This window comes from Ambystoma mexicanum, chromosome 6p (genome assembly GCF_040938575.1).
Source record: "Ambystoma mexicanum isolate Mex_15411 chromosome 6p, UKY_AmexF1_1, whole genome shotgun sequence".
In the NCBI taxonomy this organism is placed as follows: domain Eukaryota; kingdom Metazoa; phylum Chordata; class Amphibia; order Caudata; family Ambystomatidae; genus Ambystoma; species Ambystoma mexicanum.
The window spans coordinates 25,312,985-25,336,603 of NC_090935.1; the positions used below are offsets into that span (position 1 = coordinate 25,312,985).

Below are 23,619 nucleotides of genomic sequence, written 5' to 3' on the forward strand. Positions count from 1 at the left end.
ATCCTGGCTCGTGGTGCAGGATTGCGCCTCCTTCCCTGGCAAGAAGATCCCCGACGACTGGAATCTTGACTGGAGGCGGCGCGGACAAGCTGAGAAGGTCCGGGTACCAGATTTGCCTTGGCCACGCTGGCGCAACGAGAATCATCCTGCGCTGGTACCGTCTGAGTTGACTGATAACTCATGGTAGCAGCAGCAGAGGGAATGCGTACAGGAACAAGCCTTCCCAAGGGAAGGATAATGCGTCCCCCATGCTCCCCGGTTGGGGGAACCTGCTGGTCGAACCTCTGCTACTTGGTGTTTGTCGCTGTCGCAAATAGTTCGATCAAGAAACTGCCCCACTAGAGGAAGAGGTTGTCAACTTGAAACTGCCAGAGCTCCGACTCGTGGCAAGAGCGCAGCTCCCTGCTGAGGGAGTCAGTGACAGTGTTTTTGACTCCCGCCAGGCGAAAAGGAATGAGGAACATCCCCTGCGTGATGGCCCAGTGCCACAACTCCTGTGCCTCTCTGGAGAGCACCAGGGATCTGATGCCCTCCTGCTTCCGGATGTAAAACATCATGGTGGAATTGTCCGTGAAGACCCTCATCACCTTGTCCGCGAGAGATGGAAGAAATTACTTGAGGGCCAGTCCGTAGTTCCAGGACGTTGATGTGTAGCGCCTTCTCCAGCAGCCACAGGCCTCTGGTGTGGAGACGACCAGTGTGTGCTCTCCACCCCTCCAGGGAAGCGTCCGTTGTGACTGTCTCCTGGTGTGGGGGGGCTCTGGAAGTGCACGCCCCCGGTGATGTTGGAGCGCATGCACCACCACCTTATGGCTCGACGGAACTCCTCGTCGAGCACGATCCTGTCCTTGAAGCTTCCGGATATTTGCACCAAACAGGCATCCAGGAATTCCTGGAGCGATCGCATCCGCATCCTGCAGAGCGGGATCAGGTAGATGCACGAAGACATCATGCCGAGCAGCTACTTGATGGTCCTCACCGTGGCGATCTTCAGTGCCAACAGCCGTTGCAATTTCCCCAAAATGGCCGCTATGCTCTCCTCTGACAGAGACCCTAGACAAGACACCGTACTGAGCCTGGACCCCAGGAACAGGGCGTTCTGCGATGGAGTCAAGCAGGATTTTGCATAGTTCACCGAGAACCCCAGCTCCGTCAGCAGGCGGGCAGTCCTTTCCGTGTGGTCGACGGCGATGTCCTTCGACTTGGCACGGATGAGTCAGTCATCGAGTTATGGGTAGACATGGATTCCCTGTAGTCGCAGATGTGCTGCCACCGGAGCCAGGCACTTCTAAAAGACTGCATCGACTTCAGTCCGAAGGGGAGAGCCTTGAACTGGTAGTGCTTCCCTTGTCCCTTTACGTGAATGGGGACGTGAAACTACGCGTCCTCCAGATCCAACGACAGAGTCTCCCTCCTCCAGTTTGCCGAGAACATGCTGCAACGTAACCATCCTGAATTTCTGGGACTTGAAGAACATGTTGAGATGTTGTACATCGAGTATGGGCATCCAGCCCCTAGTCTTATTTCTTACCAGATAGTATCTTGAGTAAACTCTGGAGCACCAGAATCGTTTCGGAACCAGCTTTATTGCCCGTTTCCTAACATGGCCAGAACCTCCAGCAGCAGCTGAGGGATGTGCTGTTCCTGCCACGCCACTGGTGGTATTCGCCAGCACTTTGCTGAAACTCCAAAGTGTGTCTGTGGGGGCGGGAGCATCCAGCACCCATCGATTGATGGAGATATTTTCCCACACGCTGACTAAGATTACCAGCCGGCCTCACACCCGGGTGCAGGCCTGACGTCCTGGCCGGTTCAGTCCTGCTTGGAGGCTGGCGCGCTACACTGGGGGTCTTGATGACGACCACCTCCGAAGGCCTTGGAACGACTTCTGTAGACTTGCTGAGTCCTGGAATTGGCGGGCTGGCGGTAGGAGGACGATCCACTGCCGAAACTCTTCAAAGATCTCCCCAACTATCCTCCAGAGGGACGAACGGATGGACGGTGCTGTTGCAGCGTGCCCAGGGCATGGCCGGTCTCTATTAAGGTCTTGATGGCCTGAAGAGATTCATCGTCGGCCTTTCCAAAAAGGTTGTCTCCGTCAAACGGCATGTCCAGGAAGTTAGTGGCCTTCAGCCAGTCACGACAGAGGCAAACAATGTTTCCAATCTGGCAGAACCTTGTGTCCGCAGTGTCCAGGGCCAGTGATGGTGTGGTCCGATGCCACCTCGCCTTCCTGAAGGATCTCCATCGTCTCTACCAGTTTGTCCTCGGGGAGGAAATCAAGGATCTGAATCATCTTGTACCATAGCTCCCAGTCGTACCTGGCCAGGATCTCTAAGGCATTGGCAGCCTTGACCGTCACTGCCACCGAGTAAAGGACCTTCTGTCCCATGGCGTCCAATTTCTTCCCCTTGCCGTTTGGGGGACAGAGACTGATGACGACGGGTTGGATGACTTCTTCCTAGCCACGGCCGAGACCACCAAGTCTGGCGATGGTTGTGACCGAAGACATTTGGGAATAGATTACGGCACCCGGGACTTCTTTTCTAGCTGGTGCCTCTTCGCTGGGGCTGAGGCGAGGTTCTTCAGCAGCGGCAGTCCCTGATCCCAAATGTCGCCCAGGAGTGGAACCAACAGAATGGTCTTCCTTTTCGCGACCCGGCGCTGATACTGGAAGCCCTCTTTTCTTCTTCTCTTCTGGGGTGAGCCAGAAGATTTCCGACGCACAGGCGATCATGGAGTGGAAGAATCCCACGGACATTCCGTTTTCATCAGTGTCCGTTGTCGCTGTGTCCGTCCCAGTGTCTGTCGTTGGCGTGTCAATCCCGGTGTCCCTATGGGGGTGGAGGGAGGGTTTGGGGGGTCAGTGACGGCAGGAGTGGAGGCGTAGGGTGTCTACTCCTTTTCTTTGGCTGTGGTGGCCCTGGTGTCAACGGGGTTGTCGCTGGTGGTGCCGTCAGCAGCCTCTTCTGAATTTCAGACACCAGCGTGTGGAGGGTCGAGAGAATATCCTGCGACAGATATCTGGGTAGTGCCAGGGGAACAGGGCCGCTGGGCCCAGCGCCTATATCGTTATCCCTGCCGACGTAGTAGTCTTCGTAGCCGCCTCCGCCAGTAGGTGCCTCCTCCAGCAGGTGCCTCCTCCAGCAGGTGCCTCCTCCAGCAGGTGCCTCCTCAACATACCCATCGTAACCACCTTGTTCTGGGATGGTGTGGACCGAAACTAGGTCTTCAGTTCTTCCACGCAAACACCACCCCCCCTTTGGTTACTGAGGGGGTCGGCATCGGGCTGAGATTTGGCACCCTCTTTTCCGGAGTCTTCTCCAATGGCTTGGCCGAAGCCGCCCACCTGGGAGGAAGAGCCACCCTGACCGCCACTGGGGTACCCTGGACCGGATCGGCCCCTTTTGCCTTTCAGAGGGCATCAGCAACCGGTTCAATAGAAGATGGACGATTTGGTCTGGCTCACCTGGGCCTTAACTGGCAGGTTGGATGCCTTGTCCTGCTTGGCTTTCTCCGGCTTCTCGCTCAACTTCCCTGGGATAGCCGACTTTCCCTTTGACGAAGAGCTGGAGAGATGGCTGGAGATGGAGACTGATAGTGACGCTGAACACGCCCCGAGCGACGCAGGACCCGCTTGTGCAGTGACCCCAACGGAAGCAGACTTGCGGTGCTTGGTCTCACCTTGGGCCCCCACAGATGGCGCGCCCTCTAAGGACTTAAAAGCCCGCTCTGCTGGATGGGTCCGGATGAGGCACGCCCCTGTGAATCACATGGAGTAGAGGCCCTGGGCTTGAGCCGCGTCGCCAGCCGGACGTGCCGATCATTCATCGTGTGCTTGGAGAATCCACGGCAGATCTCGCAATGCTCCTCCTCATGCGTCGGGTGAAGATAATTCAGACACTGGGAATGATGGTCGTTCGTGAAAACATTCTGCAGGCCGCAGCTGATGCAGAGCTTTAAGAGGGCAGCCCCGTCCTTCTCCTCCGACATGATCCGGCACGATGTAGGCCGGATGGTCTTCTGTAAACCTCCAAGAAGAAAACACTCACGATTGTGCCCTTAAGGGGCGATGAAAGATGCCAAAAAACAGGTCTCTGTTAAAATCGGAAGAACAAACGATGGAGCACGCAGGCTTGAACAAAAAATAATAGGCTTTTCCTATCCAAAAAAAGCAGGAAAAATGCAAAAAGCTCGAAGAGTGAAACACGAGGACTCCCAACACTTAAACGTGCAGTAAAAATCTGAGGATGGCTGCCAGGGGAGGGGCTTAGGGAGAGGGCAGTCATTGGCTGGGGGCAGTATGACCCAGATATCAGTGATTGGTTACTACTAAGAAAGACAGATCAGAAACAAAACGGATACTGCTTTTTTTCTTTACAGAGGATTCCCGGCCTGACTGGGAATATTCATGAGCATGTGAATCCATGCCAGACCCATGCTGGAGAAGTGTGCCTTACTGCACAGACTATGCTACCTTTACAGCTTTTGGTAAGAGTTTAAAAAGCCATTACTCATCAACTACGTTGTCCCATTAGACATCCTATAGGGCGTGTTCTCTAAATCCCTCCTAACACCATCCACCCACACACACAACCAATGCATCCAAGATCGCAGCATCCACAACAGAGGGTTTCGAGAGGATCAGGTGAGATCTCTGTCAAAGGATGAAGAGGGAGAAGAGGGACAAAGGAGGTAGAAAGAAGTGATGAGAGGACAAAGTAAAACTCCAGAAGAAGCTCCAGAGTGACCCGACAGGATGTGGTTGGGGTCACCTGTAAGACTTTAGCAGCCTGCTCCATGCCGTCTGTGTAGCGGGTGTACAGATCCAGGTGCAGACAGAACTCTTCAAAGCCATCTCCGAATCTCCCTCCTTCCAAGGACTGCAGCAAGGCCCTGTGTGACGGATCAGATGGAGGGGGTAAGAATGACATGAGCGGGCACAGACTCACGACACTCATCCACATTTCTGCTGTGCCCTTTGCGGGTGCTCTGCAAATGCATGAACACTCAAACGCAGTTTGGCCATTCCTTATCCGGCACCAAAACCACAGACAATACTTTGACTTCTACTTTAACCGTCTGGTCCCACTTTATTTGCCCACTTGCTTTACTACCGGACGGGCTAGGCTTGTGTTGGTGCCATTCCTGCCGAGAGGAAGATGCCTCCATTCATTGCAGCTTCCCTAAGGGGGGTGCCTTCAAGATACTGTGACAAATCCCAGGGAATCGTCACTGCTTCCATGGCAGGAGCCCCTTCCCATGAAGCCAGGGCGGTGAGGCCGCTAACCGATAGGGGCAGGGGTGATGGTACTCAGCGGGTGGATCTCATGGGGAGGGAAACTCTCCATGGGACCAGTGACTACTATCCAGGCCTTCAGTGCAAGGGCGCGCACTACTTATAACTCATGTGGGTGAAGGCACAGTGGTTTCAAACATGTTTATTGCACCAATAACAACTGCAAGTACGCCATTAACTCTTTGCAGACTGCTTAGAAAGAACACTGCAGGCCAATGTTTGATATCCCCGTTTGATATGGCTAGCTCAGCGAAATCCCAGGGAGATGTGTTTTGGCCGTAGAGGAGCCGATCGTATGCGGGAATGGCTATAGGGATTAGCATAGCCAGGGGCAGTCAATGAGTGGGTAAATATCAAACAACACCCATTAGCTTTGTAGCCCACCCATCTCCATTCTTGCTGTACGCCAGCTAGCGCCACCCAATAACAAAATCTAGAAAAAGAACCAGGACTGTGGGAGGAAACCTGTGAGAGGTTGCGATCAGAGTGTTGGAAGAAAGAGACCCTGCATACAATGGACTACTAACCCATTTATTTCTGTTATAAATCGGGGTTCGCGTTCTGAGGTTATCGGGACGCGAGGTGGTGAACAAGATGTTTCTGCATCTTCATTTAATTATATTTATTGAGTGCCAGACACCCGAAGCCCTTACAGCGTTTATGTAACCGCCATGAAGTGAACCACGTTTGCAGGTGGTGTCTATGTCACTCACATCGAATAAATGCAGCCCCCAACCCACCCCAAGCAGCTTTCCTGCTGGGCGTGCCACCATAGTACTTATGGGGCGGGTGGTGCTGCCTGTCTGGATTTAGTATGCACGGACTGTATGAGAGATTTGTCCGGTTAACAGACAATAAACCCAGATTTTCTCGGTGTCCTTGGTCGGATTCTGAGTTTGAAGAGAGAAGCCTGTGCAAGCGGTCGGGGTTTCAAACTTAATGGCTGGGCTTCCTGCAGTGTTCCCTCCAACTGGGCTTTATCGCTCTGTTGGCAGATAAGGGGCGTCCAGCAAGCACCAATTCATGTCAAATGAGCCATGGGGGATGTTCACCTTAAGTGGTCTTTTCATGAGCAAAGCTCCAACTCCTTCATGCAAACCGGTAACGAAGGCCCATATGTAATTTAAAGGCAAGCCGAGACAACAGGTCTCCCAGCTAATTTTGATAAAGAAAAGGTTTACTTTAATATATACAAAGCTGCTTGCTTGTTTGGAAACATAACAACTGTTTTACCAGAACTGCACATTTTATGTACAGATGTGCAAGACAATCTGCTGGACGCCCATTTTCAATAATGCAGAAAGCAAGCGCTGTTGATTAATGTACACCTCTGCTTCGCAACCACCACACAGAGTAAGGAGGACGTGGAGGGAAGGACGCCGACAAGTGGCCAGTGATTGCTGTGTGATAAGCCATTGCCGCAAGTCCCAGAATGCAAGCCGCTGTTGAATGAACAGCCAGTGCTTGATGAGGCGTCAGCCATGCTATGGGGCCACTCCTCAATGCTTTAGGCTTTCTTGGAATGTAGTCCCCCTCTAGCTAATCAATTTCAAGTGAGAGGTACACCATTATATTCACAGTTTCTTAGCCGCTATCTAGGAAATGGGCTATTTATATAGCGCTTTGGCTTCACACAGAAGATATTTACATATACTATCACTCAACTGAAGATGCTTCTCATTTATCGACCTCTGAAGCATGAAAGGCTGAGTTTGCCTTGCGAGATTTCGAAACTGCGGACTGCAAATCACAGCAGCGAGCACTCAACCTGCTGAGCTGTCTTACCGACATTCATGGATCTATACCCGGATCAACCTTCAAGCCTGTTACTTGAGTATCTGCATTTCATTGGGAGACTTCACTGCTGTGTAAGGGAGCAAGGAGTCTTCAACATTACTCCGATTTGCCCATCAACAAAGATAAAATAGGGATATTTAATAACAGGCTAGTTTCTGCAAAAGACTAGGAGAGATGGAAAAAGAATCCGTCCCAAGTTAGTGTTACCAGGTATGCCTCCATTCTGTTATTGGTGTGCGCTTTATAAAGCGGTCAGAGAATCACTCTCACCCTTAAGCCATGTGATTTTATTTTGGAATGTTTGCTGGGTGGGTTAATGTACCTGCTGCAGTGATTATGTGAAATCTGCAGCTAGGTCTGTGCTGCAGGTTCTTAACTCACTGAGCTATTTCAAGGATTCACTAGCATTCAAAGCTTCAAATAAAGCTTTGTGGAAGGTTTTTAAAACTAATAACATTTTGAGAAATTAAGTGATCAGTGTAATTTATTCATCGGGTAAGATTTGCCAAGTGGGTTGATTCACACGTTGTTAAAATCTGAACAGCTGGGCAGTCACTGGATTCCATTTTGTCAGAATCAGGTCAGTTTTTCATTGTTCCGTGGTCAGAAAACGTAGGTTATATAATTTAGTGAAATGTCATTTTGAGCCTTGCTTCATTATTTTTTATTTGTATACTGCAGATTGCTTTTTTTTTTTTAACGATTATAGTACATTAAAAAAAAATACAAGCATGTTTTCTCTCCCCTTGCTATTGTACTATAGATTTCAAACACATAAAAGGGGCGTGGCTTCCAACATTGTGGGTGGGGCTTCAAGTCCTGTTTTTGCTTCAAACAAAGTTGACAACCAAAGGTGACATACACCCTGGTAAAGCCAACGCCCCATACCTCTCAACCTTTTAGGCCCCCAGGGCGAGTAACAGCTGATGATTTTGCTTTAGGTGGGTGAGAGCCCATTGAATTATATGGGTGGGTAAAGAGCTTGGCGGGCAATTGATCCATTATGCCTGACATCTGCCAAAAACGTGCGATTTGAGAGTTGTGTACCCCTTTACCTGAATCCCCCATGCTCTCTGTTTTTGCCATACTCTCCCCATTCTGCAGTGAAATTTGCCACTGTGAACCAGCAGACGTGGGATGGGGGATACCCTCGCCAACACATTTCCAGCACCAACACCCACCCTGCCATCAGTACTCCTACAGGACCCCACCACCCAGGCTTAAACCAACAGCAGCTCCATACTGATGTCCTACAAACCTGCACCATGCAGGACCCTCCACTAGGATGACCCCTCAGCACTCGGACCCGCGTGAGGCCACGCACAATGCTGACCACTGCACCCTTGCCCACACTCACTCATTGGCTTGATAGATGGATTTGACTGGACCGAAGATGGACTCTCGTATATCCTGACGCAGGGTTCCCTTTGCCTTCAAAATCTCGACAAAATACTGTATCAAGAAAAGAAAGACAGTGAAGGGTTAATGCCTCGTGTTTACCAAATACCTTTACCAAATTTTGCAGCAGTAAGAGGTGAAAGTCTGTCCTTTAAACATACCCAATAACATGTAAGCATCAGCAAAGCCAACAGTGTTTGTGTAGGTCCAGTGTTGGGTAAGATGTTCATATCTATGATAAATCTTCCTGACCTGTGTCAACCCCAGAACGGTTTGCTTTGACTAGGTAACTATTTTACCTTGTCCCTAGGTGAGTGGGAATCGTGTTCCCGTCTCAACCAGTCTTTTACACTTGTTGTCAGTGACCTGTGTCTGTCTCTCCATAGTGTATGGTTGAAGTTATAGTTTTCCTACACCTTTTGGCCTTAGGCTGGGTGGCCCCTTTGGGCTCCCCTTTTAAATTTCTCTTTCAGGTACTTGGGTGAACTACTGTTCCCAAGTAGTAAAGAGGGATTTTCATCTCCTTTACATTCGGTATGAGTGAGCCAGCTGGAGTGCTGGTGGGGGAGGGATACAATGTATCCCCTTTCTTACTTACCTGGTAACATTGTGTTACAGTTTCAGTTTCCCTGAATGGCTGTTGTCAGTGTAACTACTTTCAGTCTTCGTTAATGACAGGAGGGCTCCTCCTTGTTCACCATTTCTTGTGTGGTTGTTGTTTCAGGTCTTCCCCTGCCATTCTAGGTGGAAACCACCTCAGTGGATGTTTTGTCTTCGGTGGGAATCCTGTGTATTCCCCACCCAGGCTCCAGAGTATCTGGAAAGGCAGGAAGCGAGAGAGGAGTCCGAAACTCTGCAGCCCTTTGCCTTCCACCTTGCCTAAAATGAAACGACTCCCGGTGGGGAGCAAGGACCTGGCGCACTTGCGATTAGAGTGGGAAACAGAGATGGGAGTCCCGATAGAAGATGGGGCGTGGGAACGTGCTCTGGGATATCATAAGAAGGTGTCGAGAAATGCCAGGTTCAAACAAATACAGCTATATATAACGCACAGGGCATACATGACCCCTCTCAGAATATCGAAGTTCCGAAATGTTGGGCGCCAGGCGTGCCCTAAGTGTGACGAGGAGAATGTTGGCATGATACATATGTTCTGGGCGTGCCCGGTTATTGAATGCTACTGGGGTGAAGTGGCACAAAAACTGGCAGGGAAGGGAGTCACGCTCGTAATAGACTCGGCCTGGGCCTGCTTGCTGGGAGGATACCCTAGAGCGCGTAAACTTAAACATGTAGCGAAAATGAAGGATTTGGCATATGTGCTCGCAAAACGACGGATTGCCATGGGGTGGAAGGAGGGCCATAAGCCTCGAGTGGAGGTCTGGTGGAAGGACCTACAAAAATGGACGGAGGCTGAAACAGAGGTGTGGCAAGAGGCCAGTAACACGAGTGGGGATGAGGAAATGGGCTCCCTCATGGCATGGAAATCATTGATAGCGGAAATGTTTGGGGCGAGATTGGCTCCAGTTGAATCTGAGGGCAGTGATACCCTGACACACGAGGAGGATACTGAATGTGAAGAACAGACAGGCTCATAAGGGGAGGGGGGGAAGGGGAGTGCAGTGTTTAAGTTGTAAAAATGTGTTGATTATGTTTTGTTGTATGGTTTGAATAAAATAATAAACATTTTTTTTGAAAACTCCCAGTGGGGAGCTGGCTGTCTTGATTGGACAGCCAGACCGCCCCTTGCTGTAAAGTGCAGAGTGAGAATGCAGAAGTTGTGCTGTAGTTCCTGATAAAAACTCTGAACCTGGAAGCTGCTGTCAAGTCGACCACTGGAGCAGAAACTGAAGAGGAAGATGAAGAAAAGATGGCTCGGACGATTTGCAGAGACCGGAGAGCCTGCTGAGTTACCAGAGCCTTCCGTCGCCCTTCCTTCAAAGGGACCTGGGGACTCCAAAACGACGATCTCGACCCAGAGCCTAGTATGTTCCACTAGACTCAAGAAGACCTGCACTTTGAGCCATCTCACGATATGCTGCGACCTTGCAGGGCTACATTACCCCAATACCCTGGGACCTCGAGCCATTGTCTTCCAAATTCTGAATTGAGCTTAAACTTTGGCGGCATCCGGCATCCTGCTGGACCTGAATCGAGTCTGAAAAGTCCCCTCGCCAAAGTGCTGGACCTTACAAACGACGAGAATCCGACCAGCGATATTCAGTCTTCTTCTGGCTCCTGAAAAGGATGCCAAAACCACAGAGCTGCATCCAAACGCAAAGAAACTCTTGCTGGGAGTTTTTCCCCCATTGATCCTCGCTGCAAAATCCCTTCAAATGGTCTGTCTTCAGTCTTCATGACAAGGAATTCCTCAACCAAGTTTTTGGCTGCAGATCCTGAAGTCCTCCTGCTGCAAACTGTTCTTCTGTGCTGAAGTACTGTGTTGGCTGGGGTATTTACTCACCTTAAGTCTTTTGTGATTCCTGTGTAGCGTTGGGGAGTTCCTTGTGATTGGGAGTCCTCTCATCCAGTTCACCAAGGCCCCCTGTAGGAATCCTCCTAGGGTGTCTTCTCAGAAGACCCTGGACCTTTTCAAATATTCTAAAGTGAAATACTTACTTGTTTGAACAGTCTTCCTGAGGAACCCTGACTTTCGTGCCCATCTTGACCGGCCTGTTGGACACTAGAGATCCCCCCCTTCTGTCACTGAGAACACTCGTGCTCAAAGAGGAGGGAAAGACTAAGATTTGGGCCTTTTGCCTAGTTTAAAAGTTTACTTACTTGTGAAAGAGTTGTTGGTAGCTGTCACTCTTGAGAGTGAGCAGTCACAACGTTCTTACTTACCTCGAAAGTGTTTTGCCATTCCTAAAGAGTATATAGAAGGTTATTTCACTCACCTGTGAATTGGTTATGCCTCTTTCCCAAAAATAATGCTGTTGGCTTCACTTTACTATTTCTTTCAGAGAATAAGTGTATACGTTTCCCAACTGGGTCTGTCTTACCCTAACTTGCTGTCTAGCCTGTTTAGAGTAAGTCTGCATTAGGTGTTTACCTGCCTAGAATATCTGTGTGCCATTCTGAATAAGTGTACTGTGGGGTTAGCTGAACTTGGTCTGCCTGGTGCAATCCTAAATTAGTGTAAAAGGTCTTGCTTACCTTAGTTTCTGTTAATAATATACAAAAAATGGTACCAGGAGGTGAGGAAAACACTTAGGAAGAGGGTAAATGGATGCATAAATCAATTTATCATTTTTTGTATATTATTATATGTTTCTACCTCAAGGTACCAGTGATTGTTGAGGTTCCCACCCCTTTTGGGTTGGTTTACCTTAGTTTCTGTTCCACAGATCTGAAAAGCACCTGTAATTGTATATTACTCCAAAAGGTCTTACTCACTTAATATAACTGTTACCCTGAACGTAGTTCTAGGTTTATGCTGTTCCTTGAATCTGTGTTCCACTAATCAGAAACGTATCCTGGTAACAGGATTAGTTTACTAAGCGAGTCCTTAACTGAGTGTCACTGCATGACTGACAGGGTCTAGTACCCTTGACTTACTGTAAAGTAATCTAAAAGTAATTGATGGTTTTACTCCCCATGAATAGGTGCATCCTACACTAAATATGTTTGTCAAGGTCTGACTTTCCTAGAAATACTGTTAGTTTTGTGAATTGGGACTATGCTTTGGTCTGTGTTGTGTTTAATATTGTGTTTATATGATTTGTGATAGTATTTATTTCCCCCTAGATTTATCTGGGCCTACTTGTATTTAAATAAACCAGTTAGGTTTACAATACATATTGTTTCAGTGTTTCTTTGGACCAAGCTACAGCCCTCTCTCCCTCCTAAAAATACACCTGGCTGCTCTGTCTATGCTAGCACATACTCAGGGTACGATGTTCATCCATCCCCCGTTTTTTTTCTCTGCTGCACTTTCTGCAGAAATTCTTTTGCTGAAACAACATCGAAAAACTATGGGGGGGGGGGGGGGGTATAAAAAGGGTGGGGTGGTGTATAGGGATAAATAGGGGAGGGGGAATTGCCCCCCACCAAATAAAAAATAGATTTGATGATTATTTTCGGCAAAAAGTGCAGCAAAAAAAAAAAAAAAGAAACTGTCGAGGAATAAATGTAGAACCATACTCGGGTGGTACAGCCTTATAAGAGTAGAGTCTTGTACTGCCTCAGTTGTATGGTTTTACCAAGCCCTTAGTTGGGACTTCATAAAAACTGTCTTACTACAGGGGATAGTCATGTGCCAGGTCCTGCCATAAAGGCACTGCGTAGCCTTCTTATCTGGATCTCTGACACCAATGTGTGTAACGTTGATAGAATATCCAAGGAAATGTCCCTCGACTGAGAATGCAGAACAGCAAAACTAGGCCCGGCGCACTCGTCGTCGTCGTCATCATCATCATCATGAACCGTATGCAAGGACTCATGATCTTAGTCATCTTTGATGAGACCTGCATAGTTTGGGTGATGACCTGGGAGGTATGTTTCCGGGCCTCCTCGCCTCCCCCTATTTTCCTCCACGAGGGTTATGATCCGGGACTTGGGCCAGTTTCACCCCTTCTAGCTTGCCTGCAGACTTTGCCAAAGTCTCTGCAGTGGTGATGTGCCTTGGGGGCAGGGACACTTTCTGCACCGTGGGAGCTACCCTGGTAGAATCAGTGCCCATAGCTGCCATGGTAGTAGTAGCCATCGACTGAACGCCAACGAGGTCTTTGTGCCGGTTGAGCCTGCTTGGGCTGCACAGCCTTCTTCGTCTCTGTCCGCGGCTTCTCAGATTTCTCCCATAGCTTAGGTTAGAGGACTTCCTCTTTGAAGAGAAGCTTGATGCTAGGCTGGCAATGGAGGCGGAAGGTGAGGCGGAACGCGCCCTTTCCACTTGGGACCCACTTCAGCGCCGAACCCGGTGGACTCGAAGATCTTGGCCTTCTCTTGAGTCCCCACAGATGAAGCGCCCTTAAAAGGACTTGGAAGACAGCTTCTTGGACCGGCCGGTCGAGGAATGACCCAGGTCGGAGCACTTTCAGAGGCATTTTTCGTGTTAAGCCATACTGCCAGCCTACTATGCATGTCCTTCGTTTTCTTAGAGAAACCAAATCTTATCTCACTCTACTGCCTTATGGTCCGGGTGCAGGCAGTAGAGGCATTGTAGGTGCTTGTCCTCCACACACATTCCGTAGCCTGCATTTGGTGCAGGGCCTGAAGAGGGAACTTCCCTCTTCTCCATCATGGTCGGAGGGCGCGAAGTAGGCCCAAGATGGCCTTCTAGAATGTTTGATGGATCTTCGCCCTTAAGAGGCGCAGAACTTCACCGAAAACATGTCCACGCAGTCGGGAGATGAAGAAAATAGCACACAGGCTGTCGGAAACAAAAATGTTACCTTTTCTGTCGAATAGTGTACAAAGAGCCCAGCGAGCAACTCGAGGACTCCCAACACTGAAGCGTGGAGTAAAAATCTGAAGTTTAGCTGCCAGAGGAGGGCCTTAGGGAGAGGACTGTCAATGGTAGGGGGCAGTATGACAGAGGACAGCAATTGGTTTAGAGGAGAAATACAGTTTTAAAGTGAAAGTTAAAACTTTTCCTTTTATGAGGATTCCCAGCTTGACGACGGGGAATATTCATGAGTATGTCAATCCATGCCGGAGAACAAATGTTCCTTGTAAATGCTGTGCTAGGAGAGAACGCCTGTTTTACCCGCTCAGGCAGTAGGTCTACTACCCATCACATACCTTATGATGCCAACATCCCATCAGAAAACAAATACCCCAAGAACTGCTATCAACCGCTGGGGAGTCCACTATCACGGTAACATGCATGAGACTGTGTGGGGTGACCATCAGGACTTTGTCCACAAACCTCCTCCCACCTCAAACTTCAATGACCGCCAAATGGCACCCAACTCCCATACTCTATTTCCTCACTGGTGTATTAAGAACCACACACAGAAGAAAGGTTAGAGCTCACATTTAAAAGGACAATTCAGAGTTAAAGTGCCTTTCCTGTATTCATGTATTCTAAAATACAACGGAGCTTTGATTTGCTCCTCACTACTTCAACCTGCCAGCATATTTGTGCTCACATTCATGATGCCGCCATTACCTTCCTTGTGGTAAAAACCACGCCAAGATGGCCGCTCTACCGAAGTGAGTTGCCTGCAGATCACCAGAAACACCACCGTGACGTCGCCGCCGACCGCTGCATCCGGATTGGATGAGCAGCACTATATGTTTACCCTGCTGGAGCCGTTAGGCGTGAGCCGTCCCACTACTAAGGACCACGAATAAGGACGTATCCCTGTCCTGTGCCTGTCCAGTGTCTTCCAGGGGCCGGGGCAAGAACCTCTTCCCGCTCGCTGCGCACCTGTACTGAGCTGTATGCTAGTACCCTTTTGAACACCTGCTAATCCTGTAAGTACTGCACTCGAGCGCTCTCGGAAATTGTGACTATTCTCCCGACCAGAGGCGCCGGATGATTGGTTACTCCACCCTAACTCTGCACCGATCAGGCACCAGAAGGCACTAGCCGGCCCTTTCAGGAAAGGCCCTGAGGGCAAGGCCAACAACTGTCCAGAGACTGTCCTGAGCTGACCAGAGCCCAGGGCCACGCCCCCTGCTTGTTTTGAAGCTGTGAGTTATATTTGCCTTAGGCCATACTACCTGTCCCCTTGCACCCTATCCGATTAAACTGCTCTCCTCAGTGCTCTGCTAGCACCTGCCTTGCGCTGTAGTCACTGCACTGAACGCTAAGGGCGCTTAAATTTCCACAACAGTGCGCCACCCTAGTCAGCCCTATGCTTTCCACACACTGTTGAGCATTCCTACTGTGCTTACTATGCCCTCTCACCCTTTGGCAAAACTACATTGCTGTGTTCTCTGCTCATACATTTTGCGCTTGTGTTCCTTTACATCTTAAATCAGTGCCTTTTTGGCTGCCTTATGGTCGCATACAGACCCCATTAATTGCTGTGTTGTGCCTCATGGTCGCATACAGACCACATTGATTGTCATGTTGTGCCTTATGGTCGCCTACAGACCACATTGATTATTATGTTGTGGCTTATGGTCGCCCACAGACCCCATTGATTATTATGTTGTGGCTTATGGTCGCCCACAGACCCCATTAGTTACTGCCTTATTGTGCCTTATTGTGCCTTATTGTGTGCCTTATTGTGTGCCTTATTGTGTGCCTTATGGTCGCCTACAGACCACATTGATTATTATGTTGTGGCTTATGGTCGCCTACAGACCACATTGATTATTATGTTGTGGCTTATGGTCGCCTACAGACCACATTGATTATTATGTTGTGGCTTATGGTCGTCTACAGACCCCATTAATTGCTGTGTTGTGCCTTATGGTCGCCTACAGACCACATTGATTATTATGTTGTGGCTTATGGTCGCCTACAGACCACATTGATTATTATGTTGTGCCTCATGGTCACCCTTTGACCACATTGAATTGATCAGTGTTGTGCTTCTGTTCGCTAACAGACCGCATCTGCTACCTTGTGCACTAGCGACGCCACCCACATCATGTATTGTTACCTATCGACTCTCATCCACCTACTGCATACCTACAGTAGACACTGGTCTAGTCAACACAACCCACACTTTAATCAAGACACATCCACTAGTTCATCGTTGCCCAGCACCATGACACCCGCAAATCCATACCTGGATGATCCTGCACTCTGGATACGCCACTTTGCTACTAGACCAACACCTAACCAACCTTGCTCCATTGCCACCAGAAACACTAGACTGAACTCTAGAACTAGACTACCTACTTATCCATGCTCTCACCACCCCAGTCTTTTGAATAGAAACGCTAGATTGAATTCTAGAACTGGCCCACCCACTTCCCCTTACTCTCACCACCCTAGCATCTTATCCAGAAACTCTAGACTAAGATCCCGTAGCATGAAACACTTGCATACTGACCATAACCTTGGCAATTCCTCCATTGACTCAGACAATCTAGCTCACAGCCTTCGGCATAGTCGAACGATACCATCTGAAAAATCTCCCAAAAAAAAATATTAATTAAAGCAGCTTTGGTGAATGCTAGGTCTCTTCCTGCCCATGCTCTCGACATCGCTGACTTTATAACTTATGAAAATCTTGATCTCCTTGCAGTCACAGAAACTTGGCTCAATGCTGCATCCGGCCCATCTCTGGCCCTCGCCATACCTAAGGATTATGCTATCATTAGATCTGATAGAAACACCACTCAAACGAAGGGAGGCGGACTCGCCCTCATATTCAGAAATACCTTCGACATTAAAGTCATCCAAGACGCCCAAATCCCTTCTGCTGAATCCCTATCAATTAAACTACCTCTTTCACCCAACCACACGGCAACTGTGCACCTTATTTACCGCCCCCCAGGACCCATCTCCTCTTTTATAGAGGACATTGCATCACTTATAACCATAAATACCAAACCTAATTCCCAAACCATCTTACTTGGGGACTTTAATCTAGGTTTCAACAACCCTAAGGACTCTAACGCCCATGACCTAGCCAACACCTTATCTGAACTGGGCCACACACACATTATCCATGAACCTACTCATATCAAAGGCAGAACACTAGACGGGCTCTCCCACCTCAACTGCCCCATTGACCTCCTATCCAATGACCCTTGCATCTGGTCGGATCATCATAAATTAACCTTTACTATCAAAGCCAACACACCCCTCCCGATGCCCAACATCGCCCCTGCCACTTGCACGAGAAACAAGAAAGATATCACTCCGGACAATCTCATACCTATACTACTCCCTATCTTGAATAATATTGACTCAGACGCCGACCCCACAGTCTTAGTGGATACCTACAACCAGGCTATTCTCAAAGCACTGAACACCATCGCCCCTCTAAAATTGCGGAAACCTAAACCACAGCGACACCTTAACACCTGGTTCACACCACAGTTAAGAGAATTACGCAAAACTAAAAGAACCGCTGAGGCTCATTGGAAGAAACACCCCACAACATCTAATAAAACTGAGCTAACCCTAGCCTCCTCTAGCTACAAAGAAGCCATACTTCTTGCCAAAAAAGATACCTATAATAAAAGGATTACACAAGCGGTTTCCAACACAAAGGAACTCTTTAAGATTCTGAAAGAACTAGAATCCCCCATCGCCCCCACAGACAAATGTGTTACTGACACACTATGGTGTAGCAATATTCAGAAAGCATTATTAGATAAAATAGCTCGCCTTCAAACCAAAATCAACGCTAAAAAATCCTTACTACTAGCTGACCCGGACTATAAACAACTACCGAACAAACCATCTACCTTCAAATCAACCTGCAAACCTTTTAGCTTTTCACCCCTCTCAATCTGTGAAGTAGAAAACATCATCAGGAAACTTAAACCCTCAAACTGCCAAGGTGATGCCTGCCCTGCCCCGATCATCAAAGCGGCAGCTCACGACCTGGCACCATTCATTACCAACTTCATCAATGCCTCCTTCAAATCTGGAATAGTACCTGACAATCTTAAAGACGCCTGGGTCATTCCACTTATCAAAAAACCTACTCTTGACCCAACCAACCCGTCTAACTATAGACCGATAACTACTGTACCGTTCTTATTGAAAATACTAGACAGAGCAGCCTATTTACAAATACAGGCCTACTTAGAATCAAACAACCTCCTAGGACTCAGGCAATCAGGCTTCCGACCAAGACACGGTACGAAACTGCATTAATAGACCTTACTACCCAGATCCAAATCCTGAAAGACAATGGCAAACTCGCACTCCTCTTACTGCTTGACCTGTCAGCTGCTTTCGATCTGGTTAATCACCAAACACTCTGTCACCACTTGAAATCTGCAGCACACTTTTCAGACGCAGCCACGGCTTGGATTAGTTCCTTCCTGACGAACAGAACCATGAGGGTTTTCTCCCCAACGGATTCTGCCGAACCTTCACCTGTACCCTGTGGAGTCCCGCAAGGCTCTTGCGGGTCCCCGACACTTTATAACGTATTCACAAAACCCCTGTTCGATATCCTTGACTATCTGGTTGTCACGTATACCAATTACGCTGATGACACCCAGATACTCATTCCCATCACGGGTGATTACGAAACTGACAGCACCACCCTTAATGAAATCTACTCTGTAATACAAGCATGGATGGCACTCCATGGACTGTGTCTCAATGACGAAAAAACCGAGTTGATCATCCTGGGCACTCATGCTAAACTCAAAAATCTTAACCCTTCATTCAAAGCCTTTACCATTGATGGCAATCTTATCCCAGTGTCAAATAACACTAAAACCCTTGGTATCTACATCAATGCCACCTTATCCTTCTCCAAACAAACCACTGCAGTAGCATCATCAGCTGCATACACCTGCAAGCTGATCACTGCATGTAGACCCTTCATCTCCGCACCCAACTGCATTACTCTTGCCCGAGCATTAGTCCTATCCAAAATAGACTACTGTAACGCTCTTTACTTGGGCACTAGTCACAAAAATATCAACAAATTGCAAGTTGTCCAAAACAATGCCATCAGGGCTGCCCTCAACATTCCCAAAAAGGCACATATATCTGAGACCAGACGTAAACTACGCTGGCTCCCTGTCGAACACAGAATATCCCTTAAAACGCTGGCCCTTATTCACAAAGCCAGGGCCAACCTTGCGCCAACATACCTTACGAACCAACTTACACCCCACACCTCCTTAAGACCACTCAGAGCGGCACAAACTAACACCATGACCATACCAAGATTCAAACTTCATAACTCGGGTGGACCTAGCTTCCCTGTACAAGCCTCCAAAGGATGGAACACTATCCCTGCATCCTTGCGAGCAGAATCCTCATTCAACCTGTTTAAACACAACACTAAGTCCTGGCTTCATAATTTAGACTCTATTATAGCCTAACCTCGCACTTGCAATACTATGCTAGCACCTATCTGTAACTGTAACGTTTGTTGACTGTTTAATTGTAACTGTAACCAGTTCTAATTTACGCGCCCGTATGCCCCTGGGCCTGGCTGCGCTTTATAAATAAATAAAATACAAAATACAGAACTTATACATCTCAAAGATCACATGAACATGCACCATATTGTGCATCCTACTCACTATCCCTCCCCTTCGTCAACCTCTCTTGTGGATACCCATTAGTGCGCCCAGTGATCCTTCTGGACACCAGACGATAAAGGAGCACACTCAGGTCTTTCCCACCCACCTATTTCCAATCTCCGTCCTGTCTACTGGCATCTCCCCAGACTACTACAAAAGACTCAGTCATAACCATCTTTAAAAATAAAAAATTTTAAAAACTTTTTCTGACCCGAAGAATCTCCCTTTCTATCGACCTGTCTCTTCTGCCCCTTCATGCCAAAATCCTCAAGGTGGTTATGTGGCAAAGTGACCGCCCAGTGATCGTCACAAGGTCCTGGCAGTGAGATCACTAGGTTCTAGGCCACAATGGACTGTTATGAATGTATCCAAAGGACCAGTTCCCCAGACCATTTTGAAAAAGAGCAAACACATTAGGACATCTCCCAGAGTCCCCTTCTCACCGGGGGCAAGCTGGGGGCAGATCCACCAAACTCCACTGCAGATAATGGAGGGTAAGAGGAAGCGTAATCATCCTACTGAAGTAGCACTTTCCCCACCCCAAAGGGAACGGTTATGCAAGGCCCACGCCCCTCTCCCATTTAGCCCCTAGTGCGACACGGAGAAACTCAGCTGTTCCCCGTTTAACAGACACACGAGGACGCCACTTATTTCCCACACTAAAATGAGATCTTCGGAAAGGCCAGCTTAGGTTTTCCGCGCAGCTGCAACCCCCTTTTGCAATCAATGGCAGAAACACCCACACAACATAAAATATAGAAGAAACGTTTTTCGAAACCCTTTCTAATAACAGGACTTTATAACAATAGACCTGTTGAGGACTGTGGACAGAGTAGACTCCATGAAGGGGGAAGTCCTGCACCAAGAGGGACAGAGGTCTACAGCAATACCATCGAACATCTCATAGCACCACACAGGAACAAAATCCCAAATTGTCACTACCCTATTTAAAGGCTTCTATACCACACCTCGCCATACATTGCACATCAGCCACCGAGCCCCAACTCAGGAATACAATGCACATCGGCCACCGAGCCCCGACTCAGCAATACAATGCACATCGGCCACCGAGCCCCGACTCAGCAATACAATGCACATCGGCCACCGAGCCCCGACTCAGCAATACAATGCACATCGGCCACCGAGCCCCGACTCAGCAACACAATGCACATCAGCCACCGAGCCCCGACTCAGCAATACAATGCACATCAGCCACCGAGCCCCGACTCAGCAATACAATGCACATCGGCCACCGAGCCCTGACTCAGCAATACAATGCACATCAGCCACCGAGCCCCGACTCAGCAATACAATGCACATCGGCCACCGAGCCCCGACTCAGCAATACAATGCACATCAGCCACCGAGCCCCGACTCAGCAATACAATGCACATCAGCCACCGAGCCCCGACTCAGCAATACAATGCACATCAGCCACCGAGCCCCGACTCAGCAATACAATGCACATCAGCCACCGAGCCCCGACCCAGCAATACAATGCACATCAGCCCCCGAGCCCCGACTCAGCAATACAATGCACATCAGCCCCAGAGCCCCGACTCAGCAATACAATGCACATCAGCCACCGAGCCCCGACTCAGCAATACAATGCACATCAGCCACCGAGCCCCGACTCAGGAATACAATGCATCCAAGCCATCGAGCCTTCAGGAATACAATGCATATCAGCCACTGAGCATTCTCAGATAGAACAAAAGAACTGTCAGTCACTCAGAGAGAAGCTATTCAATCAAAGCCTTGATTAAAGGCCAGTGCTACAGTAGTGAAGCAAGAGTTTTGGGGGGCTGAGCTGGGGAGTTAGAATACTGGATACCTACTGGGTGATTACGCTGGGGCTGTGGACAAAAGGGAAGAGGCAAGCCAGAGGAATGGCCTGGGCACTAAGTTTGGAAAAACACAAGAACTTTATCAGGACCAACACTGTGTGAACTATCCAGACAAACACCTATGAACAGTTTAAACCTTAGTGTTGTATGCTTCACTTGTAATGCCTTGCAACAGTGTCCAGGCCTCTGCGGAAGACTTATTAGCTCACCATCTAGGATCCAGATTCTGCAGCTAACAGTCCACAGAAACAGCACTCACCCATTCCTCCAGCTTTCTTCCCAATAGCCACCTCTCTTCTACCCTCACACCATACGATGTGCCCGTCACTTTTCACATCACGGACCACTCCTTCTTCATCTAACTCTTTCCCACTATGCTTCAATGACGCTGTGCTTGATTGAGTGACCTCTCTGGCTGCTCCTGCAATACAGAAACCTCCTATACCACCCCCACCCACCCTACCTCCCCCCTCGAGACCTGGGCCCACTCCTCTTCATCCTCTACTTCTCCTTCCTATGCAAACTCGTGTTGTCAGGTTCTTCCAACATCCCTTCCCTGCCAAAACACCCAAATCCCTTCCTGTGCTTCCCTCCCTCACTCCAGATATCACGGTACATATCAACATTGCCTCCGCGTCAGCCACCATTAGATGGCCCTACACTGCCCAATGCTCACCTTCGCCTCGAAGACCAACCCTACTCACTCCTCCCCCATCATTTCCTTGAGACTTCCTAGCACCATCACCCAAGGCCTGCCCCCTTGTGGTCATCATTAGGAAAAATCAAATACATTCTTTTTACAACTGCAGCCAGTATTAACCTTTTAAACAACAGGAAATCCATGTGCACCTCAACCACTCAGCCAAGACCTAATCTCTACACGCATTCTTAGCAAAGTCAACTAATGCTGTACCTTTATCTACTGCCGGTACTCGTCCGCAAATCCTTTGCACCCCTTAAAGTACTTTGCTACACAACCATTCACAATCTGCCTACATCCCCTCCCGCCTCGAGGTGTCACCACGCGGCTGGACTACTTTCAATACAAAAATCACTCGCTATTCATGTTTCTGCATCTGGTCTTCAAATGCATTCTGGGACTGGACCCTCGGTACCTTGCTGAATGTACTCCATACTCTCCAGTGTAAGCTGTACACTGTGTGGCGTGCTGGAGGAAGGAGCCAGAACAAAGGTGTGGCACGTTAACTTGTACTTTATTCAAATAAAGACATTTCCTGCCTCTCCCGATCTCTAAAGGGTTTTCCCGACCTAAAGATAATTGGCATGTTCGTTCTCAGTGTGGATGTCCAACTCAATAGGCCTGTCCTCTGTCCAAGCTAGCCTACTCTAGCCCCACCACTCAGCAAACAACTATAACAGCACCAGGAGAATGACTCCCTTCTCCTGGTTCAGTGGGTCCTGCGGTTCACTTTATGAAAACGTTTTTATAAGCCCTTGCAACTCGTTCCAAGCTTCTCCCAGGGCTTGTCTGAATATTGCACAATCCTTCCAAACGAAACTACTTCCAACTTGTTCTTAGTTCTTTTCAACACTTGAGTAAGGGAGATGCTTTTCCTGGCATTCTCACAGTTCAAGGTCTCTTTGGTGGCACCCGAGATCTTGTTTATCTTTAGTCTATTTGGCCCAATAACTGAGACGAGGAAGAGCGCTCTTGATGTGGCCTTCCCACTTCACACTCTTGGAACTCTTGATACAGTTACTGAGTAGAGGGAAATTACTCCTGAGGCCTTGTTCACTCTTTTTGCTCTGGATACAATTACTGAGACGAGGGAATCACTCTCCGAAGTAATCTTTACCTCTCACCCCCAGCCCCCCCCCCCCAAAACACCCTACCGGGTCTCCCGTAGCTCCCGATACCCATGTGTTGGTCAAGCCACGTCACCAGTTCTTCCTGGGGTCTTGGTGTTCCCAATGAATGCTTTATTGGCTTCCCGCTCTGCTCGCCGTTACTCCGCTTTGGCTCTGCAGATCTCACGGCAAGGTGGTTCCGGTACAGTTAAGGGACCACACAGTCCACATCCTTGAGGTTACGCCACCATCTTCTAGTTTCCAGCTTCCACTTAGGCCTTCCCTGCGTCGGGCTGCGGAAGACTCGCGCGTTTGGCTGACTGCAAGTCTACTCACCCCGTT

General features: G+C 48.8%; 1 protein-coding gene across 1 annotated transcript in view; it reads right to left on the reverse strand.

Moving 5' to 3' along the window:
* Positions 1 to 23,619, reverse strand: part of ARHGEF39 (Rho guanine nucleotide exchange factor 39) — a 158,801-nt gene that overhangs the window by 81,349 nt on the left and 53,833 nt on the right. Inside the window, exons 4-5 of the mRNA XM_069626671.1 lie at positions 8,454 to 8,548; positions 4,776 to 4,896 (exon numbers count right to left, since the gene is read on the reverse strand). Of these exons, the coding sequence (XP_069482772.1) occupies positions 4,776 to 4,896; positions 8,454 to 8,548 (216 nt within the window). The remainder of the gene's footprint in view (positions 1 to 4,775; positions 4,897 to 8,453; positions 8,549 to 23,619) is intronic.